General features: G+C 63.6%; 1 protein-coding gene across 4 annotated transcripts; it reads left to right on the plus strand.

Annotated features, from left to right (window-relative positions):
• The first annotated feature begins 3,011 nt into the window (after positions 1-3,011).
• FZR1 (fizzy and cell division cycle 20 related 1) lies at positions 3,012-22,914 on the plus strand. Of its 4 annotated transcripts, none has more exons than XM_043586131.1 (14): positions 3,012-3,219; positions 15,919-16,041; positions 17,361-17,486; positions 17,575-17,638; positions 17,724-17,851; positions 18,350-18,432; positions 18,784-18,967; positions 19,555-19,620; positions 20,112-20,214; positions 20,300-20,484; positions 20,603-20,836; positions 21,379-21,483; positions 22,091-22,183; positions 22,711-22,914. In XM_043586131.1, exons 2-14 carry the CDS (start codon positions 15,973-15,975, stop codon positions 22,750-22,752), a joined length of 1,482 nt encoding a protein of 493 aa, XP_043442066.1. In that variant the 5' UTR covers positions 3,012-3,219; positions 15,919-15,972; the 3' UTR covers positions 22,753-22,914. The 4 variants fall into 4 exon arrangements, with proteins under 4 accessions (XP_043442066.1, XP_043442067.1, XP_043442068.1 ...); XM_043586132.1 differs by having other exon boundaries at positions 3,023-3,219; positions 17,417-17,486; positions 22,091-22,192; XM_043586133.1 differs by having other exon boundaries at positions 3,023-3,219; positions 17,417-17,486.
• Positions 22,915-22,981: the final 67 nt, after the last annotated feature.

The following is a 22,981-nucleotide window of genomic DNA, read 5'->3' on the forward strand; positions in this document are numbered from 1 at the left end:
CATGGGGCTCGAACTCATGAACTGTGAGATCATGACCTGAGCCGAGACCAAGAGTCAGATGTTTAACCGATTCGGCCACCCAGGTGCCCCCAGAACTGAATTTTTCATTTTAAAATGTAAGTAACTTAAATGGAAATGGGAAAGGCTGACATTTGATTCAGTTATTGGAAAAGTTTTAAGCATGCTGGGAATCCCTGGGGCCTGTGGATCTGTTTTCCCCCCTGTCACCTTTAAATACAGAGATCCAGAATTTCCAGTGAAAATTAGCACCCGAACTGAGATGGGCCGTAAGTGTTCACACGCTGGATTTTAAGACTTAATATGAGAAAAGCAATGTGAGGTATCTCATTGATAATTGTTGATTTTGATTAAATGTTGAAATGTAAATATTTTTGACATAGTAAGTTAATAGAATATATTAAAATTAACTACACTGGTTTCTTTTGTTTGTTTAACTTTTGTTTATTTACGTAGGCTTTATGCCCAGTGCAGAGCCTAATGCGGGGCTTGAGCTTACGACCCTCAGATCGAGACCTGAGCTGAGATCAAGAGTTGGACGCTTAACCGACTGAGCCACCCAAGCCCCCCTCTTTGTCTTTCTTTAATGCGGCTACTAGATAATTTAAAATTACTTACGTGGCTCATGTTGTATTTCTTTTTTTTTTTTTTTTTCAACGTTTTATTTATTTTTGGGACAGAGAGAGACAGAGCATGAACGGGGGAGGGGCAGAGAGAGAGGGAGACACAGAATCAGAAACAGGCACCAGGCTCTGAGCCATCAGCCCAGAGCCTGACGCGGGGCTCGAACTCCCGGACCGCGAGATCGTGACCTGGCTGAAGTCGGACGCTCAACCGACTGCGCCACCCAGGCGCCCCCTCGCTCATGTTGTATTTCTACCAGATGACGCTGCTCTGGAACCTATGGTGTTTGCAGAGCTCACTGAAACCCATTATTGTGTGACACGTATAGCCTCATACCGAATGAATGAACAGAAATCCTGTATTATGGTATTTTTCCCCCCAAATCTTTGCCCACGTGTCCCTGATCGCTGTGTTGGAGACTATAGCCCTTCATTCTCTCTTTCCTTGTTTTATTATTCTCCATACTTCAGCTCCAGGCAGAGAAGTTTTTTTTTTTTAATTTATAGATGAATTTGGTGAGTACTGAGTCATTTTCTTAAGTTTATTTATTTATTTTGAGAGAGAGCAAGCAAGCAGGGGAGGGGCAGAGAGAGAGGGAGAGAGAAGGTCCCCAGCAGGTTCTGCACTATCAAGGCAGAGCCCAAAGTGGGGCTCGATCTCACGAACTGTGAGATCGCGACCTGAGCCAAAAGCGAGTCAGACGCTTAGCCAACCTAGCCACCCAGGTGCCCTGACAGATAGGAATTTTTTTTTATAACAGCTTTATGGAGATACAACTCACGTACTATCAAATTTGCTCACCCAAAGCGTACGATTCATTGGATTTCAGTATATTCAGAGTTGTGCAACCATCAATCACATCAATTTTAGAACATCCCATCACCCCAGCAAGAAAATTCCCGGCAGTCACTCCCTATGCCTTCCTTCCCCCCAGCTCCTTGGCAACCGCCAATTTACTTTCTGTCTCTATGGACTTGCCTGGACATTGTGGGCATTTCATATAAACAGAATACCACGATACAAGGACCTTTGATGTGTAGCTGCTGTCACCGAGCATCGCGCCACCACCTGGGAGCGTGTATCAGTGCTTCGCTCCTTTTTACCCACAAACAACATGTCACGATGTAGATACACCACATTTGTCTACCCAGTCATCCGTTATAGACAGTTGGGTTGTTCGTATTTTCTGGTTATTACCTATAATACCGCGAACATCCCTGTACACGTTTTTAAGGGCACACGTCTTCAATTCTCCTGGGTAGATACCTATGAGTGGAATCGCTGGGTCATATGGTAATTCCCCGTGTAACTTTTTGAGGAGCTGCCAGGCCGTTTTCCCCAGGGGCTGCCCCGTTTTACGTCCCACCGGCCAGCCGTTCTGGAGGGTTCCCCTGCTCCACGTCTGCACGAACACTCGTTATGTGTTACCTTTGTTTTCTTTTTCATGGCCATCCTAGTAGGAGTGAAGTGGTCCCTCCCCTCCCCTCCAACCCTGAAGTGGTTTTGATTTGCATTTCCCTGATGACTCCTGATGGTAAGCATCTTTTCATGAGCCTCTGGGCCATTCACCTCTTTTCTTTTTTTTTTTTTTTAAATTTTTTTTTTCAACGTTTATTTATTTTTGGGACAGAGAGAGACAGAGCATGAACGGGGGAGGGGCAGAGAGAGAGGGAGACACAGAATCGGAAACAGGCTCCAGGCTCCGAGCCATCAGCCCAGAGCCTGACGCGGGGCTCGAACTCCCGGACCGCGAGATCGTGACCTGGCTGAAGTCGGACGCTTAACCGACTACGCCACCCAGGCGCCCCTTTTCACCTCTTTTCTTTGTTGAAGGTCTGCCTGCACCCTTTGCCCATGTCGGGGGCAGAGATTTTTCCGACTGGAGAGCACTCTGTAGGAGCGCAATAAATGTTGGATACTGAACGAACGGAACGTCTTCCCGCAGGCAGCGGGTGTGCATGTGCCCGACATGCACCTGTTGCCGAGTCCCCTCTGCGCTTATCACGCAGGGCGACTGCTTCCTGGGCTGTGGGGCCGCCCTTGAGTGCCCGCGCCTGCGACTGTCTCCTGCTAAGAACCGCGTCCTAAACTAGGCAGAGCCATTCCCGCAGTTCCCTCGCAACTGGCTCAGCGGGGCCGCGGGGTCGCGGGCGCCCCCGGCGGCTCCGGTCGCCCGTGGCAACGCGTGGCGCCCCGCTTCCTGTATTGATTCGAATCACGGGCTACGTCACGTCCTCCCGAGATGCCCGAGGCGCGCAGGCGCAGCTGCGCGGGGTAGGAGGGGCGTGGCGCGGCCCGGGCGCGAGGCCCGGGCGCGCGGGGGCGTGGCGGGGCGTGGCGGCGGTACGCAGCGCGCCGGCGCGGGGGCGTGGCCGGCCACGGGAGCGCGCGCGGCGGAGGAGGGCTCCGGGAGGCCGCGGAACAGCGACCGCCGCCATATTAAGGAGCGCGGAGCCCGGGGTCCCGACAGCGGCGGCCGCGGCCGGACCAGTGGAGCTGCGGGCGGCAGAGGCCGGCGCGGCGCTGCGCCGGGAGAGACGGGGTCGGCGGAGCCAACGGGGGACCGGAGCGAGCCAGGTGAGGCGGCCGGGGTCTGAGGACCCGCCCCCCGGGCCCGAGCCGCGACCCCCCGAGCCGGGCGGGGCTCGACGGCGGCGCGGGCCTACCCGGGGGTCCCCCGACACCGCGCCGGCGGCCGGGGCTGCGGCCCCCGCGCTCGGGGCCCCCTCCAGGAGCCGGCCAGACCTCCTGAACGCCGCCCCCCAGTGCCCAGCTAGGCCCGCGGTGACCTCAGCATCTCGCTCCCGTCTTCACCCCCAGATCCGGCCCTGCGTGACCGCCCCAGCCCGAGCCACCTGCGACCCGAGACCTGCCCCCGCCCCCCCCCCCCCGCAGCCGGCGTCCGGGGTCCGCTCATAAACGGGGGTCGGACTCTGTCTCCTTAAGCCGGGCGTTCACCCCCGAAAACAGCCATTGATCACCTCTGGCCTGTCAAACCCGCTTCCTCCAAACCGGGACCGTCCCAGCTCAGGCCCTGCCCAGATTTCGGCTGCCCCCATAGCTGTCACGACTCAGCCCGGCCTGAACCGGGCCCCCTCCCCCCATCTCAGTAAAATACAATCGGAGCCGTGTGGACCCTGAAGCGAGTAGACGGAGGTGTGGGGACCCTGTGGTCCGGGCTCCCCGTCTTGCTCGCCGCTCCCCTGCCTCTCGGTTCTGGCACAGCCGAGCTCTCAGGCCCGGCTGCTTCAATGCATAAGCGTCCCCTTGCCCCCAGCCCTCCCAGCCCCCATCCAGCGGGAGTCAAGCTCTCCATCTGGGCCCTGACCCCACCAAAATCTGAGCCCGGCTGCGCCCCGACCCCGGAACATCCTGCCTCTTCCTGTGAGCCCAAGCCCCGCCACCCCGGAGCCCCCAAGTGTGGAATGTTTCTCCCCATCAGAGCGTTTCCCCCTGCTGAAAACTGCCGGCCCGTGCCCGTTGGTCCTGCACTGGCTGGGCCCACCCCCAGCCCAAGGCCTGAGACCCTCCGCTCTGCCGCCTGGACCCGTTTAGTTTTCCACCCGATCTTTCCCCCACGAAATCATCCCCTCTTTCAGGCGCCTGTCAGGCTGGGAACTGGTCCCCGTCCCACCCTTCACTCCGGTCGGTCGGCAGAGTGATGACCTCAGGCCTCCTGCTGGTGAGGCTGCACCAGTCCCCCCACCCCCCCCCCCAGCTTCTGACCACGCTTTGCATGAGGATGATTTGCCCGAAGAAAAACAACCCATCACAACATACCCAGCTGTGCCTCTTACCCCAAATTGGGGACACGTGAGAGGGTGTTCGAACTGTAGGGGGTTGGGTGGTCTCTCCTGGAGGAGGTGGGGGATTTGCACACTAGAAGCTGATGAGAGCCTCTGGGGCCCGTCCCCCGAGTGGCGCGCTGCCCCCCAGCTCGCATCCTAGCCTGTTCATCGTGCAGAGTTTCTCGTGGGCCGTCTCGGCCCCTGGTGCCGAGGGCGCCTTCCGTGTGAGCCGAACCGGCCCGCGTGCCTTGCGAACCTCAGAGTGTAAGCAGGTGTGCCGGCCGCCGCGTGGCACTTGGCCGAGCGAACGAGGATATGCCCCCCCCCCCCCGAAAACAAGGGCTCTGGTGTTGGGACAGCTCGTGGTTCAAGGGACAGCTGCCTCGCTGGGTGGAGGGCAGTGTCCAGGGAGTTAGCTGTGCCTCCCCTTTGCCCCCTGGGACTGTTCCCCCAGGGAAATCTCCGACTCCCGTGCCCTAGCCGGTGGTGGCGGCTGTTTCGGGCTAGGGGAGAAGCGCCTGGAAGCAGATGGAAAAGTGATGAGTCTTCAGAAGCTGGTCGGCCTGGGTTTTCACACCGGGTCCTCTGTTTCAGCAGGAAACGTCCCGCCACTGTTACTTGTTGGGGCCTCTGGTCTGGCGGGGTCTGGATACCAGGGACTTCTGGGTTTGGGGATCCACAGGAGTGTTGGTTGTGGGGACCTTCTTCGGGGTAGCACTGAATGGGGTGAGGATCCAAAATCATTCTGTTTGAGGGGCGAGCCTGGAGACTTGAGTCGGGTGTGTGCATCAGGGGACTTGGTGTTTTAGGAACCAGCAGGATCGTGGTACCCTTGTAATTGTCTTCCGGAGACCTGGGTGCCGTCTGGGGACATCTGTGGTGATCGGAACAGACGCTGATTGGGATCAGTGATCTGGGGGTGCTCCTGGCATCCAGTGGGTGGGGTCAGCGACGCTGCTGCCCCACCCCACCACCCAGTGCTCAGCATGGCCCCAAACATCAGCAGTGTCGAGGGGGGACCGTGAGCCCTGTGAGGGCAGGGACTCTGTCCCCAGAGCCTGCGCGGTGCCCCGGTGAGGCTGGAGCGTGGGAACGCTGGCTCGAGTAGGTGCTGGAGGGCGGGAGGGACTGATGGACCGAGGGAAGGGTGCGTTTGGCCCGTCCCGGGAGCTGGCACCAGGGGCCGGTGTCCTGCAGAGCCGGGAAGGGACTACTTGGCCGCCCCTCTTCGGCCCAGCATCTTCTGCCGTCCAGTTTCTGAGCCACCACAGGCCGTGGTGGCCTCCCCCTTGTCAAGTCCACTGTCACCACGCGGGCCACCTCTCGCTGCACCTGCCCGAGATTGGGTGCACACGGAGTGGCCGCGGACGCTGGGTGGTTTGGAGCGAGGCGCGTGCGGCAGCACCTTCCTTCGGTGGCCAGACGCACGTTGAACGCTGGGACTCCTTCCTCGTGTGGCGTTGACCTTCTGGTCAGCTGTGGACAGCTGTGCATCCTCGTGTCCTTGGCAGGTGACCCCTTTTTCCTCCTATGGCGTCCTCACCTGATACCGGGGCAGGAGCACACGGGACGTGCCGCCGGCCCCGTGCCATCTAGTCCTCGAGCACCGTGCCTGACACGTGCACCCTCCCTCCCCCCGGAAAGTGGACTCCGCTGTCCCCTGGCTTCCTGTGTCTTCCCTTCAGGGAGCAGCCTCCTTTCCGTTATTTGTTTGCTCGACCTTTGTTGGTAACGGATCTATTCAGATACGATCCCCTCTCCGTGTGAGTTACTGATTTAAACTATGCAATCGAGAGGTTTTCGGCCTGGGTACCCATCACCAGATGGATTCTGGAACATTCTCACCACTCCAGACAAGCCCTCTTCCCGTCAGTCGTCAGTCCCATGCCCTTTCCGGCCCCTGGCACCCGCTACCCCACTTTGTGTCAGGATGAGCCCGTTCTGCACGTTTCACACCCGCGGACTCACACCCCGTGTGGCCTCTTGTGTCCGGTTCCCTCGCTGAGCGTCGTGCGTTCGGGGTCCGTCCGCGGGGCGGCGGGGGTGGGCGACTCTCGCTCCTGCTCGAGACCAGGTGACGTTCCTGTGTGTTGGCTGGACACGGTATGTGTGTCCACTCACCAGTTGGCGGACGCTTGGGCTGTTTCCACCTTCTACCTGTTCCGGTCAGAGCTGCTACAGGCAGTTGAGCACAGGCTCTCGTGACCGTTGCTTTTGATGCAACTGAGATGCCGCTGTGCTGTCTGCGCGCGTTCTTGCTGGGCACGGTTGACTCCCTGTCCTCGTGCGTTGCTGGACCCCGAGGCTGGCTCCTGAGCTCCAGCCCCACGGGGCCAGCGCCAGTCACCGTCCCCTGGCGGTCCTGCCGGCACCTGGGGCGAGTTAGCCCCGAGGAGGTCGCGCTTTCCTCTGACCGTTCCCTCCCCCAGCCTCACGTGGGGCCCCTCGTGCCTGTTCCCCCATCCTCTCAGGACCATCTGCTTCCCCACCCGGCCCGGGCAGGCACTGTCGGGTCCCCCTGGGTCCCCCCTCCTCCAGACGACACTACCTTCAGTCCGTGAAGGCACGTCTCATCCCGTGGCTCCCTCATCCCTGGCCTTCCCCACCTCCCCACCACTGGCCCAGGAGACCCTTCTTTGGGCCTTCGCTGTCCCTCTTCCTGCCCCCAGCGCTGTCCTTACACCCGGCCTCCCCAGACCTCTGTGCGCCTGTCGAAAGCAGCAGACCCCTCCAGATCCTCCTGCCCTTTTTTTTTGCACAGGCTCCTTCCCGGAGTAGGTCGGGCCCAGAAACCACCGATTTGTGCAGGAGGCGTCAGGTTATATTGGCACAGTGTCCTATGATAGAGATGAGGAGAGGCCGGGGGTGGGGGGCGGCGGTGACGGAGGGAGCAAGGGAAGGGGCAGACTGCCGCTCGGAGGGGGTGCCTCCACTTACCCAAGGCCGCACGGCAAGAGAAAGGTCAGCGCTGCTCTCCTGAGCCTGAGGGGAGCCACACTTCCCTCTACAGAGTCCCCCAAACCGGGGGCTCTCCACCAGGGGCAACGTCCGGGCGTGTTTGTGGTTGTCACGCTGGGGGTGTTCTGGCATCAAGTGGGTGGGCCCGGGGAGGCTGCTCAGCCCCCTGCAGTGCCCAGAACGCACCCGCCCCCTAGAACATGCCTTAGGGTTAGGGTTAGGGTTAGGGTTGGCGGTCCCTGCCCTAAACGTACTAGGTTTAGGGCTTCCTTCTGCCCCCATCTAGGACCCATACGTGGGGTCCCTGGTGAGACATATTGAGGAGCACTTTCTGCTGCTCAAGGCCGCCTGTGAGGGAGTGAGCTCCCTGTCCCTGCAGGCATGCAAGCAGATGCAGTTGTGAGGGGCTCATCTGAACCCCTTTAAGGCCTGGTCCAGCCTTGAGATCCGGCCCTGTGACGTAAACTGCAGTTTCAGTCGTGTAAATGATCGTAAATCGCCTGCTGCTGTTGCCAAGTTGTCCCTCCCTCACGTGGGGTTTGCATCCTCTGCTGCTGCCGACCCCGGTGCCCAGAGGTGGTAGACCAGAGGCTTCACCTTGGGCGCTTCTGAGGCTTAGAGCAGCAGGGCTCACCCGGGGTGCCAACGGTATGGCCGTTTCCACAGGGTCCGAGGGGAGAGCCTCCGGTCCAAAGGCCATGTCCTCTAGACCGTCAGCCCCCGGAGGGCGGGACTCCTTGGTCAGCCCCAGAGTCTGCCTGCACAGAGCGGGGAGTAAGCTTTAGCTGAGAGAACGGATACACGCACGGGTGCTGGAATGTGTTCTTCGGGGGCCCCCACCTCCAGGCCTCCCCAGAAAGAACTTGCCTCTGGTGGTGATTCACGTCAGCCCCCAGAGGGGAGGCTCGTCGCTTCCCTGTCGTATGTGTTAGGCTCAGCCCTTTTTTTTTTTTTTAATTTTTTTTTTTTTTAACGTGTATTTATTTTTGAGAGAGAGGGAGACAGACAAAGTGTGAACAGGGGAGAAGCAGAGAGGGGGAGACACAGAATCCGAAGCGGGCTCCAGGCTCTGAGCTGTCAGCACAGAGCCCAGTGCGGGGCTCGAACCCACAAGCAGTGAGAGCATGACCTGAGCCAAAGTCAGACGCCCAACCGACCGAGCCCCCCAGGCGCCCCGGGCTCAGCCCTTTTTGATTCCAGCTCCTCTGGGCTTTGTCTTTGGTGTCATGAGACGTGAGGGTCCGCTAGCCCATCGTGTTCCCTCCACGGGGTGGAGCTCTCTCTTCGAAGGGCCCATTCTGTGCATCAGCCATTGGGAGTGCGAGAGCCTGCGTTCTGGGCCATGTCTGAAGGCCACGGCCAGCCCTCCTGCCTCCACGTAGCCCCATTTCTTTTTATTGACGACAGTCTTCCCTCCTCTTGGAGGAAGACCCAGTCTCCTTACCTGCAGCCTCAGTGAGGGAAGAGAAGGGGCCCCACCTGGCCGCCCGGCCCACAGCTGCGGTCAGGAGCTCACTGGAGCAGCGGCCGCCCAGGCACCCCCCCACCCCCGCCGCCCGTGCCATACAGCCCACACACGCTGCGGAGGGAGGAACAGGAAGCCGGCACATGGGGGGGATGTGTTGTGCACCTGTCGCTGAGCCCGTGGGATCAGCCAGCACCTCCTAGCAGGCCCCCTCCTAGCTGCTTCGCGGAAGTCACGTCCAGTGTTAGAGCAACACAGGTGGTGTTACCCATTCACCCGCTTCGGAGAGAAGTTACTGGGCCAGTAAGAGTGGAAGCCAGGACTCAAAGCCAGGTGTGTCCCTCTCTGAAGCCCCCCTTTTTCCAGCGTACCTTTCTAGGGCTAGATGGTATTTGGGTTTCCTGTAGTGGTGGGGGCGGGGGGCTCGAGGGCTGGTCCCCAGCTTGCCTGAGCCGAGGCCGGGACAGCAGAGCCAGAGGCTCCCACGCGAGCAGAAAATCAGACAAGCCCTCCTTCTTCCAGTTGGGTCTTATGTGCTACTTCCCCGGTCCCTTGGAGAATAGCTGAGAGGAACACATCCGGGCCCCAGGCCCCCCACGGGAGCCTCTCCTCTTCCTCAGGAGGAAAGCACCGGAAGCTGGGTAGTCTGGGAGCACCTGCCCCCCCCCCTCCAGATCTCCTGCCGTCTCCGCCTGTATATCTCTCAGACAGGTGCATGTTCCTCAAGGTTTCAGGGGCCCTGTGAGAGGTTGTGCCCCCTGGTGACCGTTCCCAGGGAGTCCCCAGCCATTTATCAGTAAATCCCTACTTGGGGGATGGTTCCCGCTAGAACGGACCAGCAGATACGCACCCGTGAGAGGATGCCCCCTCCAGAGCAGGCCTTTGAGCTCTAGGTGGCCGGCTCGCTCGGGTGCTGGGCCTGGGGACCCCCCTCACCTGGGGGAGTGTCGTGATCTGAGCAGCCATGGGCAGGCGGGGTGAGCGCAGGTAAGTCCGGAGCCGGACTTGCCCGGGTAGGACCCAGCCCCCCGGCCCGCCAGCCGGGGTCCTCCTCTGTGAGGTGGAGGCGGGACCGCTCGTGGGACACAGTTAAGTACAAGGCCTCGAGCGGCGCTGGCCCGCGGAAGGCCCCGGGCGGGACCCGCTGCTGTCATTATCCCGCAGGGCCGGGAGCGATGTCCTGTTCACCTAGGACCCTGTGGCGCCCACACAGGACGTAGCCGAGCGGGCGTCCGTAGGCTGCTTCCTCGTACCCCGTGTGGGTAGCCAGTGCCACCTGGCCTAACTGGCCGGCTTCCCCTCCAGAAGCTGGAGGTAGCTGCACCCAGGACCACTCTGCCGGGACACGCTGGCTGGTGTGGAGGACCTCTGGTCGTCGTGACAGGGAGAGCCTCCGGTGTAAACCCATTTTATAGGTAGTCCCGTCCAGGCTACAGTCACCCTCGAGATACTGAGTCACGAAACGTTTCATTTTTCCTGGGGCTTCCTGAAGAGCCTTACAACATCTAAGTGCAGGAGAGACTGGTTTTTCAAGATGAGCAAGACTTTGAAGGATGTGAAATTTGGCGAGAGAGCGGAGAGCTTCTGTCCTGGGGGCCTGGGGCTCCGCATGAACTTGGCGGGGGGGGGGGGGGGGGGGTTGCAGCGTGGACCCTGCTGTACCAGGCCCAGAGAAGAGGCTGTCCGTTTGCATGCCCTGCTCCTGGGGTGCCCTCCACGGCTGCACCCCTGCTGGGGGAGGCTTCGGAGGCAATCGCGGGTGCCTCAAGCTCGTCATCGGTCCTTGCTGACACCAGGCCTGGCCCGTGTGTCCCGTCGTGTCCCTCATCCGCTAGCCTCCCTGGCCTGGCACCATGAACGTTCTTTGGGGGCATCCTGGGCACTGAGGGCACTGGGCAGCGTCCCCAGCCCCCACCTCCTCGAGGCCAGGAACACCCCAGTCGTGACAGTCGTGACAGACACACGTGTCGACAGACAAACGTGTCCCCAGACGCTGCCCAGTCTGAGGGCCCCTGGGTCACATCTGGAGTGAGTGCCTGGTGGGCGGAAACCGTGGGAGCACCGCGGCCGCAGGGCTGGCCGGGCGAGGCGGCAGGACGGTGCCACGGCCTTTGCCACGGCCTGCCCTGCCACTGCCGCTGGGCTCGCTCTCAGGGAGGGCCGGCGATGCCTGATCCTCGCGGTAGCTGTGCGGGAACCTCACTGTCCTGTGAGGCGGCTGGGTGGCGCCTCTGTCCCGGGAGAGCAGGCTGGGAGGCTGAAGGCTCGTGCGAGGCGGTGGCGGAAGGTGAGCTCTGGGGGCCGCGGTGGAAGAGGAGGCCCCCTTCCGCAGGGCTGGCGTGGTGGGCGGGCGAGTCCCCCGGCGACGGTGCCCTGTGGAGGGGACAGTGGCAGCGAGGGGCGAGGGCTCTGGCCGCCCTCACCCGACACAACACCAGCCCGCCCGGTCAGCAGGGCGGCTCGCTGCTCCCTTCCCACCTCGGCTGGGGCTCGGCCCGGGTGGGGGAGCCCGGCCGCCGGGGGCCTGCAGACGGTCTGCGCACGGCGACTGCTCGTTAACGGGAGAATCACCGCACACCACACCCGCGGACGTCTTATTAGGAAATTCTCAGACTAGGGCAAGGGCGGCCGAGTGCTCAGTGCGCCGCCTGGGCCGCCGGCCGCCTCCATCCCGCCTCCGCTCTCACATGACACAGAATCCAAGAAGTACATGAGGCGTTCCTCTCTGTCCCCCACCCCCGGCCCCCTCCCGAGAGCTGACCTGTGCTGCCGTCATGTTCGGGGGCGGGGGGGGGGGGGGTCCGGCCGACCCTCCTGCCGCCTCACCGTTTGCTGTCACACGCGGCGCTGCCTTTGTGTTCGCGGTTTTGCACACGCAGCCCGGAGTTCCTCCGGGGGAATTCTTAGAAGTAGAGAGAGTGCGTTTTAAATTTGGAAAGCAGCTGCCAAATTGCCTTCTTAGAAGTCGGGTTTCAGCTCCTGCCAAGGAGCACGGGTGCCTGTCTCCTCCCTACGCCCGCGCGGCGTGGCGTGCGGGGCTGGGGGCCGGGGCCCTGCTGTCCGCGTGGGGCCTGCCGCCTTCCAGCTGCACGCGAGGGTGGGCGTCTCAGGAGCGCTGGCTGTGTTCACGCCCTTCACGTCAGTGTCTCCCGTGGGTGGCAGGTGTTTTTTCCGCTAGTGTCTTTTTTTTTTTTTTTTTTTTTTTTTTGAGAGCGAGAGGGAAGAAGGGCAGAGGCAGAGAGAGAGGAGAATCCCAGCAGGCTCTGCACTGTCAGCACAGAGCTGAACCACGGGACCACAACCTGAGCCAAAGTCAAGAGTCAGGTGCTTAACCGACAGAGCCCCTCGGGTGTCCCTGTGTCGTCTTTCTAAATAAAACCGTTTGTGGTACGTCTTCCCTCGTAGACGCTTCTGGTTTCTCCTGAACTGTGGCCTGGGCCCTGCCATCAGTGAAACAGACCAGCCCTGCCGGCCTCATGGGGACCCCCCCCCCCCCCGGGGACATCAGCACGGTGGCTTTGGTCTGTGACTGGGGGGCCGTGGTTTCCATTGGAAGCTCGTCGGGGCTGAGAGGTTTAGCCCACAGTGTGACCGTTCCCCGTGGTGAGGCCCCTCGTTCCCCCAAAGCCCCGCTGGCCCTGAGCAGCCCTGCTCGGGGAGAGCAAGGCAGGGGCGGTCACCGAGCATGTGGACCGAGCGTGGCCTTCACCGGTGCCCCCCAGGGCTCGCTGCCTGGCGGGCAGGCGGCAAGCAAGGCCCCAGTCAGGGCCCTCCAGGGTTGACTCTGCACACAGTGGCCGAAGGAAGTCTGCTGCCTCTGTGACCCTGGTTTACTCAGGACAGCTGACTGGCCCGACTCCGGGAAAGTACCCGCTGATGGCAGAACTTACCAGAACGGAGCCGTGACTGTTCCTCTTTATGCCCCTTCTTCCCCGCCATAAACCCCACCCAGGATGCCGGTCCTCGGTCAGAGTGGACGCCGGCCTCCTGGAGCTCAGCTCTGGCTCCCACATGGCCCAGGCTCACCCTTGGGACTCCGTCCTCTGAATGGGAGTCTGCAGCCCGGACAGAAACTCGTACGGCCATGCTGCCCCAGGAGTGGTCACTGTGCCGAGGGCACACCTTGGGGTTCATCCTGGGGACTCGGAGGTGGGCTGGAAGGGGTCGTCCGTCGTCCCCCCCCCCGCTGCCAGAGAAGTGAGGGAGGCTTGAGGGACGCAGTCATCAGTCACTGCTGGACTCTGTGACAGAGGAGCGAGACTGGTCTGGGGACCTTCTGCTGGACTACAGGGCACGTGCAGGGGGAGGGGGCCGACGGGCAAGAAGGAGGTGGCCGCTCCCACAGGCTTACCCCAGATGTGGGCAGGGCTCTGCTCACAAAGCGGGAGGCCCGCCGTCTGGCCCCATGGGGACGATGGGGCCGGTGGACTTGAGAGGAACTCCGGGCCCAGCGGAGGGAGGACCCTGGGGGCAGGTGGGCACGGGGAGGCGGGCCTCAGGGCAGGGGCTCCTGCCCGTGACCCCACGTGAGCCTGCAGCGCCGCTGCCCCTTGCTCGGCCATCCCAGGTTCGCGTGCACGAGGCGATGGTGCAGACGCACGGGTCGTGAGGTCGTGCACGGGGAGAACGGGGGAGCACGGGATCAAACGCGCAAGCCCGCTAACGTGCGTGGTGTGGAGCGCACCGTGGCGACTAGCGGCCACGCGCCTGTGCCTCTGAGTCTCACCCAGCGGGCTTGGCGCTGGCCGAGTGTCCGTCCGGCTTTGGGCCTGGGCCACGCCAGGCTGGCCGTGTCCCGTAATTGCGGGGTGAGGGTCGAGGACTCGGTGGGCTCGTGCTGGTCCTTCTGCCCCGTGCTCTGCACGGTCTCCACCACAGGCCCGGGAACCCGTCAGAGAGGCCACCTGGGGCTGTCGAAGATAGGACGCAGGTAGGTGGGCCTGAGAGCCTCGTGGCGTGGCCACGCCTGGAGAGGTGCGAGCGGTGGACCCCCAGGCTGGTTCCCTCCCAGGTGACGCCGAGCTCACACTGCCCCCAGGAGTCTCTTGTCCACTCTCTGCCTCTGTGGACGGCACTCCTCTAGGGACCCCCTGTGAGCAGGGACACACAGGGCGTGTCCTCCTGCGCCTGTGTTCTCCAGGTCCACCCATGCGGTGGCCGGTGGCAGGGCGTCCTTCCTTTCCGAGGCTGGGTCACATTCTAGTGTGCGGGTGGGGCGCGTCGGGTTTATCCATTCACTCAACCTGTCGACAGACACTTGGGAGTCTTTCTCTCCTTGGTGATTACGAACGACCTAGAACAACGCCAGTTGGAGCTTTAGGGGACTGGGTTCTGTGCGGGTCTGTTTCCTTTCATTCCTCCCAGGCGCACACCGAAAAGTGGAAGCATTGGGCTCCGTGGCCCTGTGTGTGGGGGCCGGAGACAGAGAGGAGCCTATGGGGGCAGGGGCAGGGAGTCAGTGTTTCCTGGGGACAGAGTCGCAGCTTGGGGAGATGGAAAGTTCTGGAGACAGATGGTGGGGGTGGCTGCACGACTGTGTGTGCTTGAAGCCGCTGGGCTGTGCACTTAGAAATGGTTAGGGTGGTACATCTTATGCGGATTTCACCACAATTCTTTTTAAAGCAAATGTTGACTTCTCCAGAGTGCTACCCTTCAGGATTCACAGACTTTTAATTTTGGGCCAGCCTTCGACTTTCTGGTATTTGATCTGTCGTGAACCCGGGCTCCAGACAGAGCAGTAGAGCTCGTCGTGGTGGCTCTGAGCGCATCGGGGATCTGGGGCAGGGGGAGCGGGCATGTCGCGAGGAGCTGCAGCCCTCTGAGCCCCCTCTCTGCCCGGCTCTGTCCCAGAAACACTTGGTTTAGGCCCCCCCCCATTTGCTCTGCGGTGCCCCTGGGGGAGGCAGGACTGGTGAACGTTTCATGTTGGTTTCTGGAAGCAGCCACTGGCTGCGGGCCTGTGTCCAGCCCCGCAGTGAGGAACATCCTCCTCCCAGAGGTGGCCACTCACCCCCACCCCCCTTGTGCTGGAAAGTGCACCGCCCTTTCCTGCGTCCAGGTGCTTTGCTTCTAGAACATTCTTCCGTCTCCCCCCCTTCTTTTCAGAGAAGCCTTCCGAGCTGGGCTGAGCCCAGTGGGAAGAGGGTGTGAGCTTTACAAATTCTGAATGGGCAGAGTTGAGCTGTTGAACCCCATCCCGCGTGTGCACATCCAGGTGCCTGCAGCTTGAGGACCGTGGCCCCGTTCGTGCATTAGGACAGAGGCTTCCTGGGGCGTCTGGGGGCCTCAGTTAAGCATCTGACTCTTGATTTAGGCTCAGGCCGTGATCTCACAGTTCATGAGATCGAGCCCTGCGTCAGGCTTCGTGCTAATAGTGTGGAGCCTGTTTGGGATTCTCTCCCCCTCTCTCCTTCCCCTTTTCCCTTCCCTCCCCCTCTCCTCCTCCCCTCTCCCCCCTCCCCCTCTCCTCCTTTCTCCCCTCCTCCTCTCTCTCCCCCTCCTCCTCTCCCCCCTCCTCCTCTCTCTCCCTCTCCCTCCCCTCTCCCTCCTCCCCCTGTGGGTGTGTGCACATTCTCTCTCACTCTCTCACTTAAAACAAATAAACTTAAAAAAAGAAAAAAGGATATAGAAGCTTCCTCATTCAAGGAGGAATTCTCGCTGGGACCACTTTGACGCTTGCCCAGCCCCCACCTCGGGGTTGGACATGGTCTGAGGGTGGCTTGTGGCCTCGGAGGGTCTGAAGCAGGAAGGCGACATGGTGGGTGCATGGGAAGGAGGGTGGCCGGAGGGCAAGCTCCAGGACCCAGACTTAGATGACAGACTTGCACTAAGCAGGACAAAGGCCGGGAGTCCTGGCGGAAGGTCCCTCAGAGCAGCCGCCGTCCTCCCCGTCACAGCCGCCTGTGGTTTCCACAACCTGTGGGGTGTGCCTGCCCCCCCCCCCCACCGGGCTCCTGGGAGGAAGTGGAAGGCCTTGGCCATCACCGTGGAGTTCGCTGTGGTCACCGGGCAGTGGAGGGGGCTGCTGCCCACCGGCACTGACCTCTGCTGCCCTTCCTGCCCCAGGCTGACCCGGGCCGGCTGACCTTGGCCGGCGGGCTGTGCCTGCCCTGCGTCGCCATGGACCAGGACTATGAGCGGCGCCTCCTCCGGCAGATCGTCGTTCAGAACGAGAACACGATGCCCTGCGTGAGTACCGGGCGCCCTGCCCCCACTGGCGCCGGCCGGGCCCCGGGGTGGCGGGGAGCAGCCTCTAGAGCACTGGGTGCCGGGCCGGCGAGAAGCACGTCCTCCCGCGGGCCTCCCAGTGGCAGGGCCACACGCCAGGGAGTCCCCTCCTCGGGCATCCAGCGTGCCTTCTGCTGACAGGGACGGTCAGCTTCCAGACCCCTGTTCCCCGGGGCCACGCCCGGGACCGGCTGCAGGGACGAGGGAAGGTGAGCTGCTCTCCCAGTTTCCAGAGAGGGAGCCGAAGGGCCTGGGGTCTCAGACCCGTGGGGCGGGCCTGACCGGGCAGAGCCGTGGCGGCAGCTCGAGGTGGCCCTGTCCTTATCTGCGGAACTCAGCAGAGTTTGGGGAGGCCTCTTTTCCCGGACCCCACCCCTCTCAGCCACGCCATCGCGGGCTCCTGACGTGTCACGGGCTGTGCTCACCGCTCTTCTCAATGCTCTCAGCTCTGTGCCGGGCAGTTGAGGCCTTCGCCCGTGCTGTCACAGGGCCACGCTCGTTCTGGGGGTCCCGTTGAGGAGTCCTGCCTCCCCAGCTCCTGCTGTGGCCGGCAGTCCTCGCCTTCACGTCCCCCTCTTCTGTGTGGGTCTGTGTCTCTGAGTCTCTGACTCTTAGGACACCAGGCGTAGATTTGGGGCCCGTCCCACCCGGGGTGGCCTCGTCTTAACTGGGTCACACCTGCAAAGATGGTGTCGAATGAGGTCACATCCCGGGTGCGGGGGTGGGGACGGCTCGAACTTCAACCCGTCCTTCTGGGGGATGGGGGGGATGTATGTAGTCCAGCCCCCCGCAGGTCCCTTAGAGGGAAAGGACCCTCCTGGGACAGTTCAGAGGGCCAGGCCGGTTTCCTGGGAGCAGGGCCCCCGCGTCCGTGCGCCGGCTCCGGCGGGCGAGTCGTGCTTCTGTGGGAGACCGTCCTTGCCTGACGGAGATGGGGCCCGAGGAGCAGCGAGGTGTCGGGTCCGTCGTGGTGGCTTAGAAGCGAACAGAGCCCCGTGGCGGGCGCCTGTGCTCTCGGGCTGCCCCGTTCTTGAGAGTGTCGCCTCCCCAGCTGGGAGGATACACTGAGGCCCGCCGGCAGCGTTCCGGCAGCGTTCCGGCCCCCGCGGCTCGCGTGTCAAAATGTTTCACCTCTGCTGCTCGACCCGCCGGTTCGGCGGGCAGAGGCCTCGCGCGAGGAGGCGGGGTAGGCCTGGCCCGGGGTCCGAGAGGAGAGGCTGGCCTTGGCGTCGCGCGCTGGGGGGCTCTCAGGCACCAGCCCCGCCCTGCCATCCTTCCAGGTCGCAGAGATGCGGCGAACCCTGACGCCCGCCAACTCTCCCGTGTCCTCCCCCAGCAAGCACGGAGACCGCTTCATCCCCTCGAGAGCCGGTGCCAACTGGAGCGTCAATTTCCACAGGATCAATGTGCGGGCTGCCCAGAGGGCGGGGGAGGGGGGAGGGGGCCGGGCGGGGGCTCCAGCTGACCCGCCTCCTTTCCCTCCGTTGCCCGCAGGAGAATGAGAAGTCTCCCAGCCAAAATCGGAAAGCCAAGGACGCCACCTCGGACAACGGCAAAGGTCAGGGGTCACACCCTGTCTGGCCCCCTGCCCCCCCCCCCCCCGCCGCCCCCTCCCCCAGGCCTCACACAGCCCCCGCCCACAGATGGCCTGGCCTACTCCGCCTTGCTGAAGAACGAGCTGCTGGGAGCCGGCATCGAGAAGGTGCAGGACCCGCAGACGGAGGACCGAAGGCTGCAGCCCTCCACGCCTGAGAAGAAGGGCCTGTTCACGGTGAGCATGCTCTCCCTGCCGGCAGCGTGCAGCACAGGCCCTCTGCAGGCTGCCCGGCTCGGCCCCACGCGCTCGGCCTGTGCTCACCCCGGGAGCCGCCGGGCCCCGTGCCTCGAACCGGGGGTTTCGCTCTCCTGCTGCTCCAAAGGCAGTGCTGGTTCAGGCACCAGGTGCCCGGTCCTGAGGCTGGGGGCAGCCGTAGGGCAGTGTCGGGAGGAGCCTGGCTCGGGTCTCTTGACGGAGGGCCGGCAGGCGGGCGGCCAGCGGGGCAGGGGGAGGCCGGCACCGGGCAGTCGCTGTCCAGAGGAGGCCTCAGGCGTGAGGCCTGCTTTGCTTCTCTGGATCCCTGGAACCCGGGCCACGTCTCCGACCCGAGTGCTCGCCTCACACTCCGGCCTGGCCACCGGCAGCGCGGGGCACCAGGGTCCCGGGTGTGAGGTCCCCGGGCTGTGCGGCCGAGGCTCTGCTCAGCTGGGGTCCTCCCTCCCCTGCCTCCAGTATTCCCTCAGCACCAAGCGCTCCAGCCCCGACGATGGCAACGATGTGTCTCCCTACTCCTTGTCCCCCGTTAGCAACAAGAGGTGAGTCTAGGCCTGTGGGGTATGGAACAGGCCAGGTGGGCAGCCAGGCGGCGCTTGGGAGCCTAGCTTGGTCCTAGAACTGCGCACGGGGTACAGAGGCGGCTCAGGGGGACCTTCCTCAGTGGGGACGCGCTTCGGGCTCAGTGGCGCCGGGCCCAGACAGGGGTGTCAAGGAGGGCTCCCCGGAGGAGGTGCCGGGCAGAAGGCGTGGTGTGGCTGTCAGAGCTCAGGGCGGCCCAACGGCTGGCGGTCCCCACCCATAGCTGTGGGGTCACGTGGGTGGCAGGAGAGCACGAGGGGGAGCCCACAGGTCACACCAACAGCACCCCACGCGGTGGGCTCTCCCTGCAGTCAGAAGCTACTGCGGTCGCCACGGAAACCCACCCGCAAGATCTCCAAGATCCCCTTCAAGGTCCTGGACGCGCCAGAGCTGCAGGACGACTTCTACCTGAACCTGGTGGACTGGTCGTCCCTCAATGTGCTCAGCGTGGGGCTGGGGACCTGCGTGTACCTGTGGAGCGCCTGCACCAGCCAGGTGGCGCCAGGGAGCCAGTGCGCGGGGGTTGGGGGGGCTCGGAGGACTTTGGCGACCTCCGGGACCGGGGCAGCACCCCTCTGTCCTCCCCGGGGCCTCCCCTCTGCATGCACGCTGACCCGGGCGAGGCCCCCGGGCCCGGTCTGGCCAGGGGCCCCCCCCCCCCCCCGAGGGCCGCTTCCTTGGTGGCAGTCATCAGCAGCCACCCCACCAATCTGTCAGAGTAGCTGCCGGGGTTCGAGGCCTGCTCTTCGCAGTAGGCTGTTTTCGGGAATGAGACCAGACGCAGGCCGGGTTTCAAAGGGGCAAGTGAAGCCCCCTCGGGGAAAGGGCCGCCCCTCTGCTCCCAGCAGCCTGTGGCCTGCCCCGGGGCGGTGGGGGAGGGGGACTTGAGCGCCCGCCCCATCTGTGTGTGGTCAGTTATCCCCATGCTGGTGTGTGTCCCCTCCTGGCCCACAGCGTCCCAGGCACCCCGGCCTCGTTGCCCTGGTGTCCGTAAGCCAGCGAACGGGTGCTTGGGAGGGTGGACGGGTGCATGGACAGGTGGCTGTGCGTCCGCGCCCACCAACCACTTCCCCTTTCCCCAGGTGACCCGGCTCTGTGACCTCTCGGTGGAAGGGGACTCGGTGACCTCCGTGGGCTGGTCTGAACGGGTCAGTACGTGGGCCCCATCCCCTAGCTGGGCGGAGTCAGGGAGATATGACCCAGTCTTGCTGGCAGGGGCCCTCCCCGGTGTTGAGGGGGCTTTGGGGACCCAGAGGGGCCAGCAGCCGGCCTGGAGATCACTTGTCTAATCTCCGGGGGTCTAATCGCCACCTGCACCCCTGCCTGTCCCCAGCCTGTAAAGATGGTTATGGTGACTCTGGGTCAGACTTGGTCCCCTGCATGCCTCTCCCCGCCCCCACAGCTGGCATGGCAGCCGCAGATAGAAACGCACAGGTGTTTAGCCTGCGTGTCTACCGGATTTTGACAAACCGGTGCACTTGTGTGACCGTTCCCCCAGAAAGTTCCAAGGAGGGGTGTCCTTTTGGTTCAAAGAAACCTGTAAAGAAACGGCCCCAAGGCCCTGCGGTGAGGAGGCGGAGGGAGAGGTCCCCATGCCTGGGCCTGATGCCCACTCCCTCCCCCGTGTGCTCGGTCCTAGGGGAACCTGGTGGCCGTTGGCACGCACAAGGGCTTTGTGCAGATCTGGGACGCAGCTGCAGGAAAGAAGCTGTCCATGCTGGAAGGCCACACGGCACGCGTTGGTGAGAAGCCGCCCGCTTCCCAGGGGGCAGGTGTGATTCCGGGGGGCGAGGCCTCAGCCTCCCTTGCCCTCTGCCTGGCCTCCAGGGGCGCTGGCCTGGAACGCTGACCAGCTCTCGTCCGGGAGCCGGGACCGCATGATCCTGCAGAGGGACATCCGGACCCCGCCCCTGCAGTCAGAGCGGCGGCTGCAGGGCCACCGGCAGGAGGTGTGTGGGCTCAAGTGGTCCACGGACCACCAGCTCCTCGCCTCGGGGGGCAACGACAACAAGGTAGGCACCGCAGGCCCCTCGCAGCCCTGGCCTCCCCACGGAGTGAGGGCCGTGCGGGTTCTTCCCCCGGGGGCGGACTGTGGTGGCCTCCGGGGCCTCACAGCCACTGCCCCCGCAGCTGCTGGTCTGGAACCACTCGAGCCTGAGCCCCGTGCAGCAGTACACGGAGCACCTGGCGGCCGTGAAGGCCATCGCCTGGTCCCCGCACCAGCACGGGCTGCTGGCGTCTGGCGGTGGCACGGCCGATCGCTGCATCCGTTTCTGGAACACGCTCACGGGGCAGCCGCTGCAGTGCATCGACACGGGCTCCCAGGTGTGCAACCTCGCCTGGTCCAAGCACGCCAACGAGCTGGTGAGTGCGGGGCCGGCCAGGGAGGGCCTGCGGGGACACACGCGTGCGCCTCCCTCCTCATCGCTACACGGCCTTCGGAGCCTCTCCGCGAAGAGCCAGGGGCAGAGGAGCCTGGGGGTGCGGGCAGGAGGCGGGGGAGGCAGGAGCCCTGGCCCCGCTGAGGCCTCCCAGGGGGTCCTGAGTTCAGCCAGGCCCCCGCCACCCTCGTCGTGCAGACCAGAGGTGCCTGGATGTGCCCGTCCTTGACCCGGACGCCCACACCCCCACACCCCCACACCCCCACACCCCCACACCCCCACACCCAGTGCCCGCCAGAGAGGCTCCCGGGCCTGTCAGGTGCCGTGTGTCCCACTCTGTCCAGTCACCGACCAGAGTGCAGGGAGCAGGGGCTGTGACCGTGCTCTCTCTACCTCGTCACCTGTGGCCCCTGTACGTCGCTCGCTTGGCGAGTCTGAGGTGCCAGCTCAGATGTCCTTCCGTCTGGGCCCCGGGCCTTGGAAGCGGGGGGCCCGGGTTCCGACAGCACCCTCTCCGCCCCCCAGGTGAGCACGCACGGCTACTCGCAGAACCAGATCCTGGTGTGGAAGTACCCGTCCCTGACCCAGGTGGCAAAGCTGACCGGGCACTCGTACAGGGTCCTGTACCTGGTGAGTCTGCCCCCCCCCCCCGACCCCCAGCCCCCGGGTTCTGGGAGACGTGCTGTGGCCGCCCAGAAACCACTGCCCTGCGCCCCGAGAGGCAGCGTGCGGCCCTGTGTCGGGGTTCTGCGGCCCGGGGGGCCTCCAGGACTGCACAGCAGGGCGGGCTCCTGTCCGCCAAGGTCACGTGGTACCGGCGGCGGGAACCTGCTGTGCTGCGCCTCTGCCCTCCGTCCTTCCCTTCAGCCGGGTGTCTCTGGAGACACGCGCGGAAAGAAACCTCTGCGGATCTGGGTCCCGGCACTCACGTGATCGCTGAGCGTTTCACCAGACCACCGTCTGTCAGGTCTTGCAGACAGGCCCCCTCTCTTGCAGACCACTCCATTTCTTTCTTCTTTTCGGAAGAAGACATCTTGTGCTCCAGCCAACATACTCTCTGACCCGTCGCGCAGAAGAGCGTCTCCGGGTGGCGGGCGGGAGGGAGGCCGCCTGGGGTTTTCCCAAGAGCTCTCCGTCCGCGGCTCTGTCCGGCGGTGCCACGCCTGGTTCCGCGGTTCTGTCCGCGAAGCGCTGCCCGCGGGGCGTAGAGACAGTGGGGGTCTGTCTCCTTCTGCAGGCCATGTCCCCTGATGGAGAGGCCATAGTCACTGGTGCCGGGGATGAAACCCTGAGGTTCTGGAACGTCTTTAGCAAAACCCGTTCGACAAAGGTAAAGTGGGTCGGTATCAGTGCCAGCTGTTCCCCTGCGCGTGTCCCCTCGCCTGTCCTGGGGGCTTCCCCTGCCCACCTCCCCACCTCCCCACCTCCCCACCTCCCCACCTCCCCACCTCCCCACCTCCCCACCTCCCCATCTCCCCACCTCCCCATCTCCCCACCTCCCCATCTCCCCACCTCCCCACCTCCCCACCCAGCCCCGTTCGTTCTGTTGGCCAGCATCTCCCTGGGAATCTCCTCTGTGGCCCCCCGTGGCCCCCCCCCACGCCTACATTGCTGCACATCCCCCACCATGTGGCACGAGGCGCTCAGAGCCTGGCCACCCCCTACGCGCCTCGGGGTGCCGGGGAAGGTGCCCACGCAGGCTCCTCTGGCCCAAAACGTCACGTCCCCTCCAGGCAGAACTTCCCAGCCCGATGCCGCCTGGCGCCCAGCCCCGGGGGCCTGGCCTAGCGGCGGGCACTTCCAGAGAGGTAGCCCGGGGGGCCGCAGGCTCAGCGGTCCCTCCCGTGTGCCCCGCAGGAGTCCGTGTCAGTGCTCAACCTCTTCACCAGGATCCGGTAAACCCTCGGGCCTCTCTGTCTGGGTCGGAAGAGCACCGTCTCTCCTCGGCGTTCACGGACCCTCCCCTCTCTGGCACGCGGTCCCCGGAGGAAGCAGCCGGGGTGGGGCGGGGAGTCGGGCCTGGAGAGACCCCGAAGATTCTCATTAAAGCCTGATTGCGAACCCTGGCAGCCAGTGTTTGGGGCGGGGGCACGGCCGGGCACCAGCAGGAGAGGGGCTCCCGCTCCCT

This window comes from Prionailurus bengalensis, chromosome A2 (assembly GCF_016509475.1).
Source record: "Prionailurus bengalensis isolate Pbe53 chromosome A2, Fcat_Pben_1.1_paternal_pri, whole genome shotgun sequence".
In the NCBI taxonomy this organism is placed as follows: Eukaryota; Metazoa; Chordata; class Mammalia; order Carnivora; family Felidae; genus Prionailurus; species Prionailurus bengalensis.

Coding starts and splice junctions, on each gene's coding strand:
- FZR1 (XM_043586130.1), top strand. CDS start 15,973: ATGGACCAGGACTATGAGCGGCGCCTCCTCCGGCAGATCGTCGTTCAG. Junction 17,639..17,723: donor CACCTCGGACAACGGCAAAG/GTCAGGGGTCAC, acceptor CCCCGCCCACAG/ATGGCCTGGCCTACTCCGCC. Junction 17,852..18,349: donor AGAAGAAGGGCCTGTTCACG/GTGAGCATGCTC, acceptor CCCTGCCTCCAG/TATTCCCTCAGCACCAAGCG.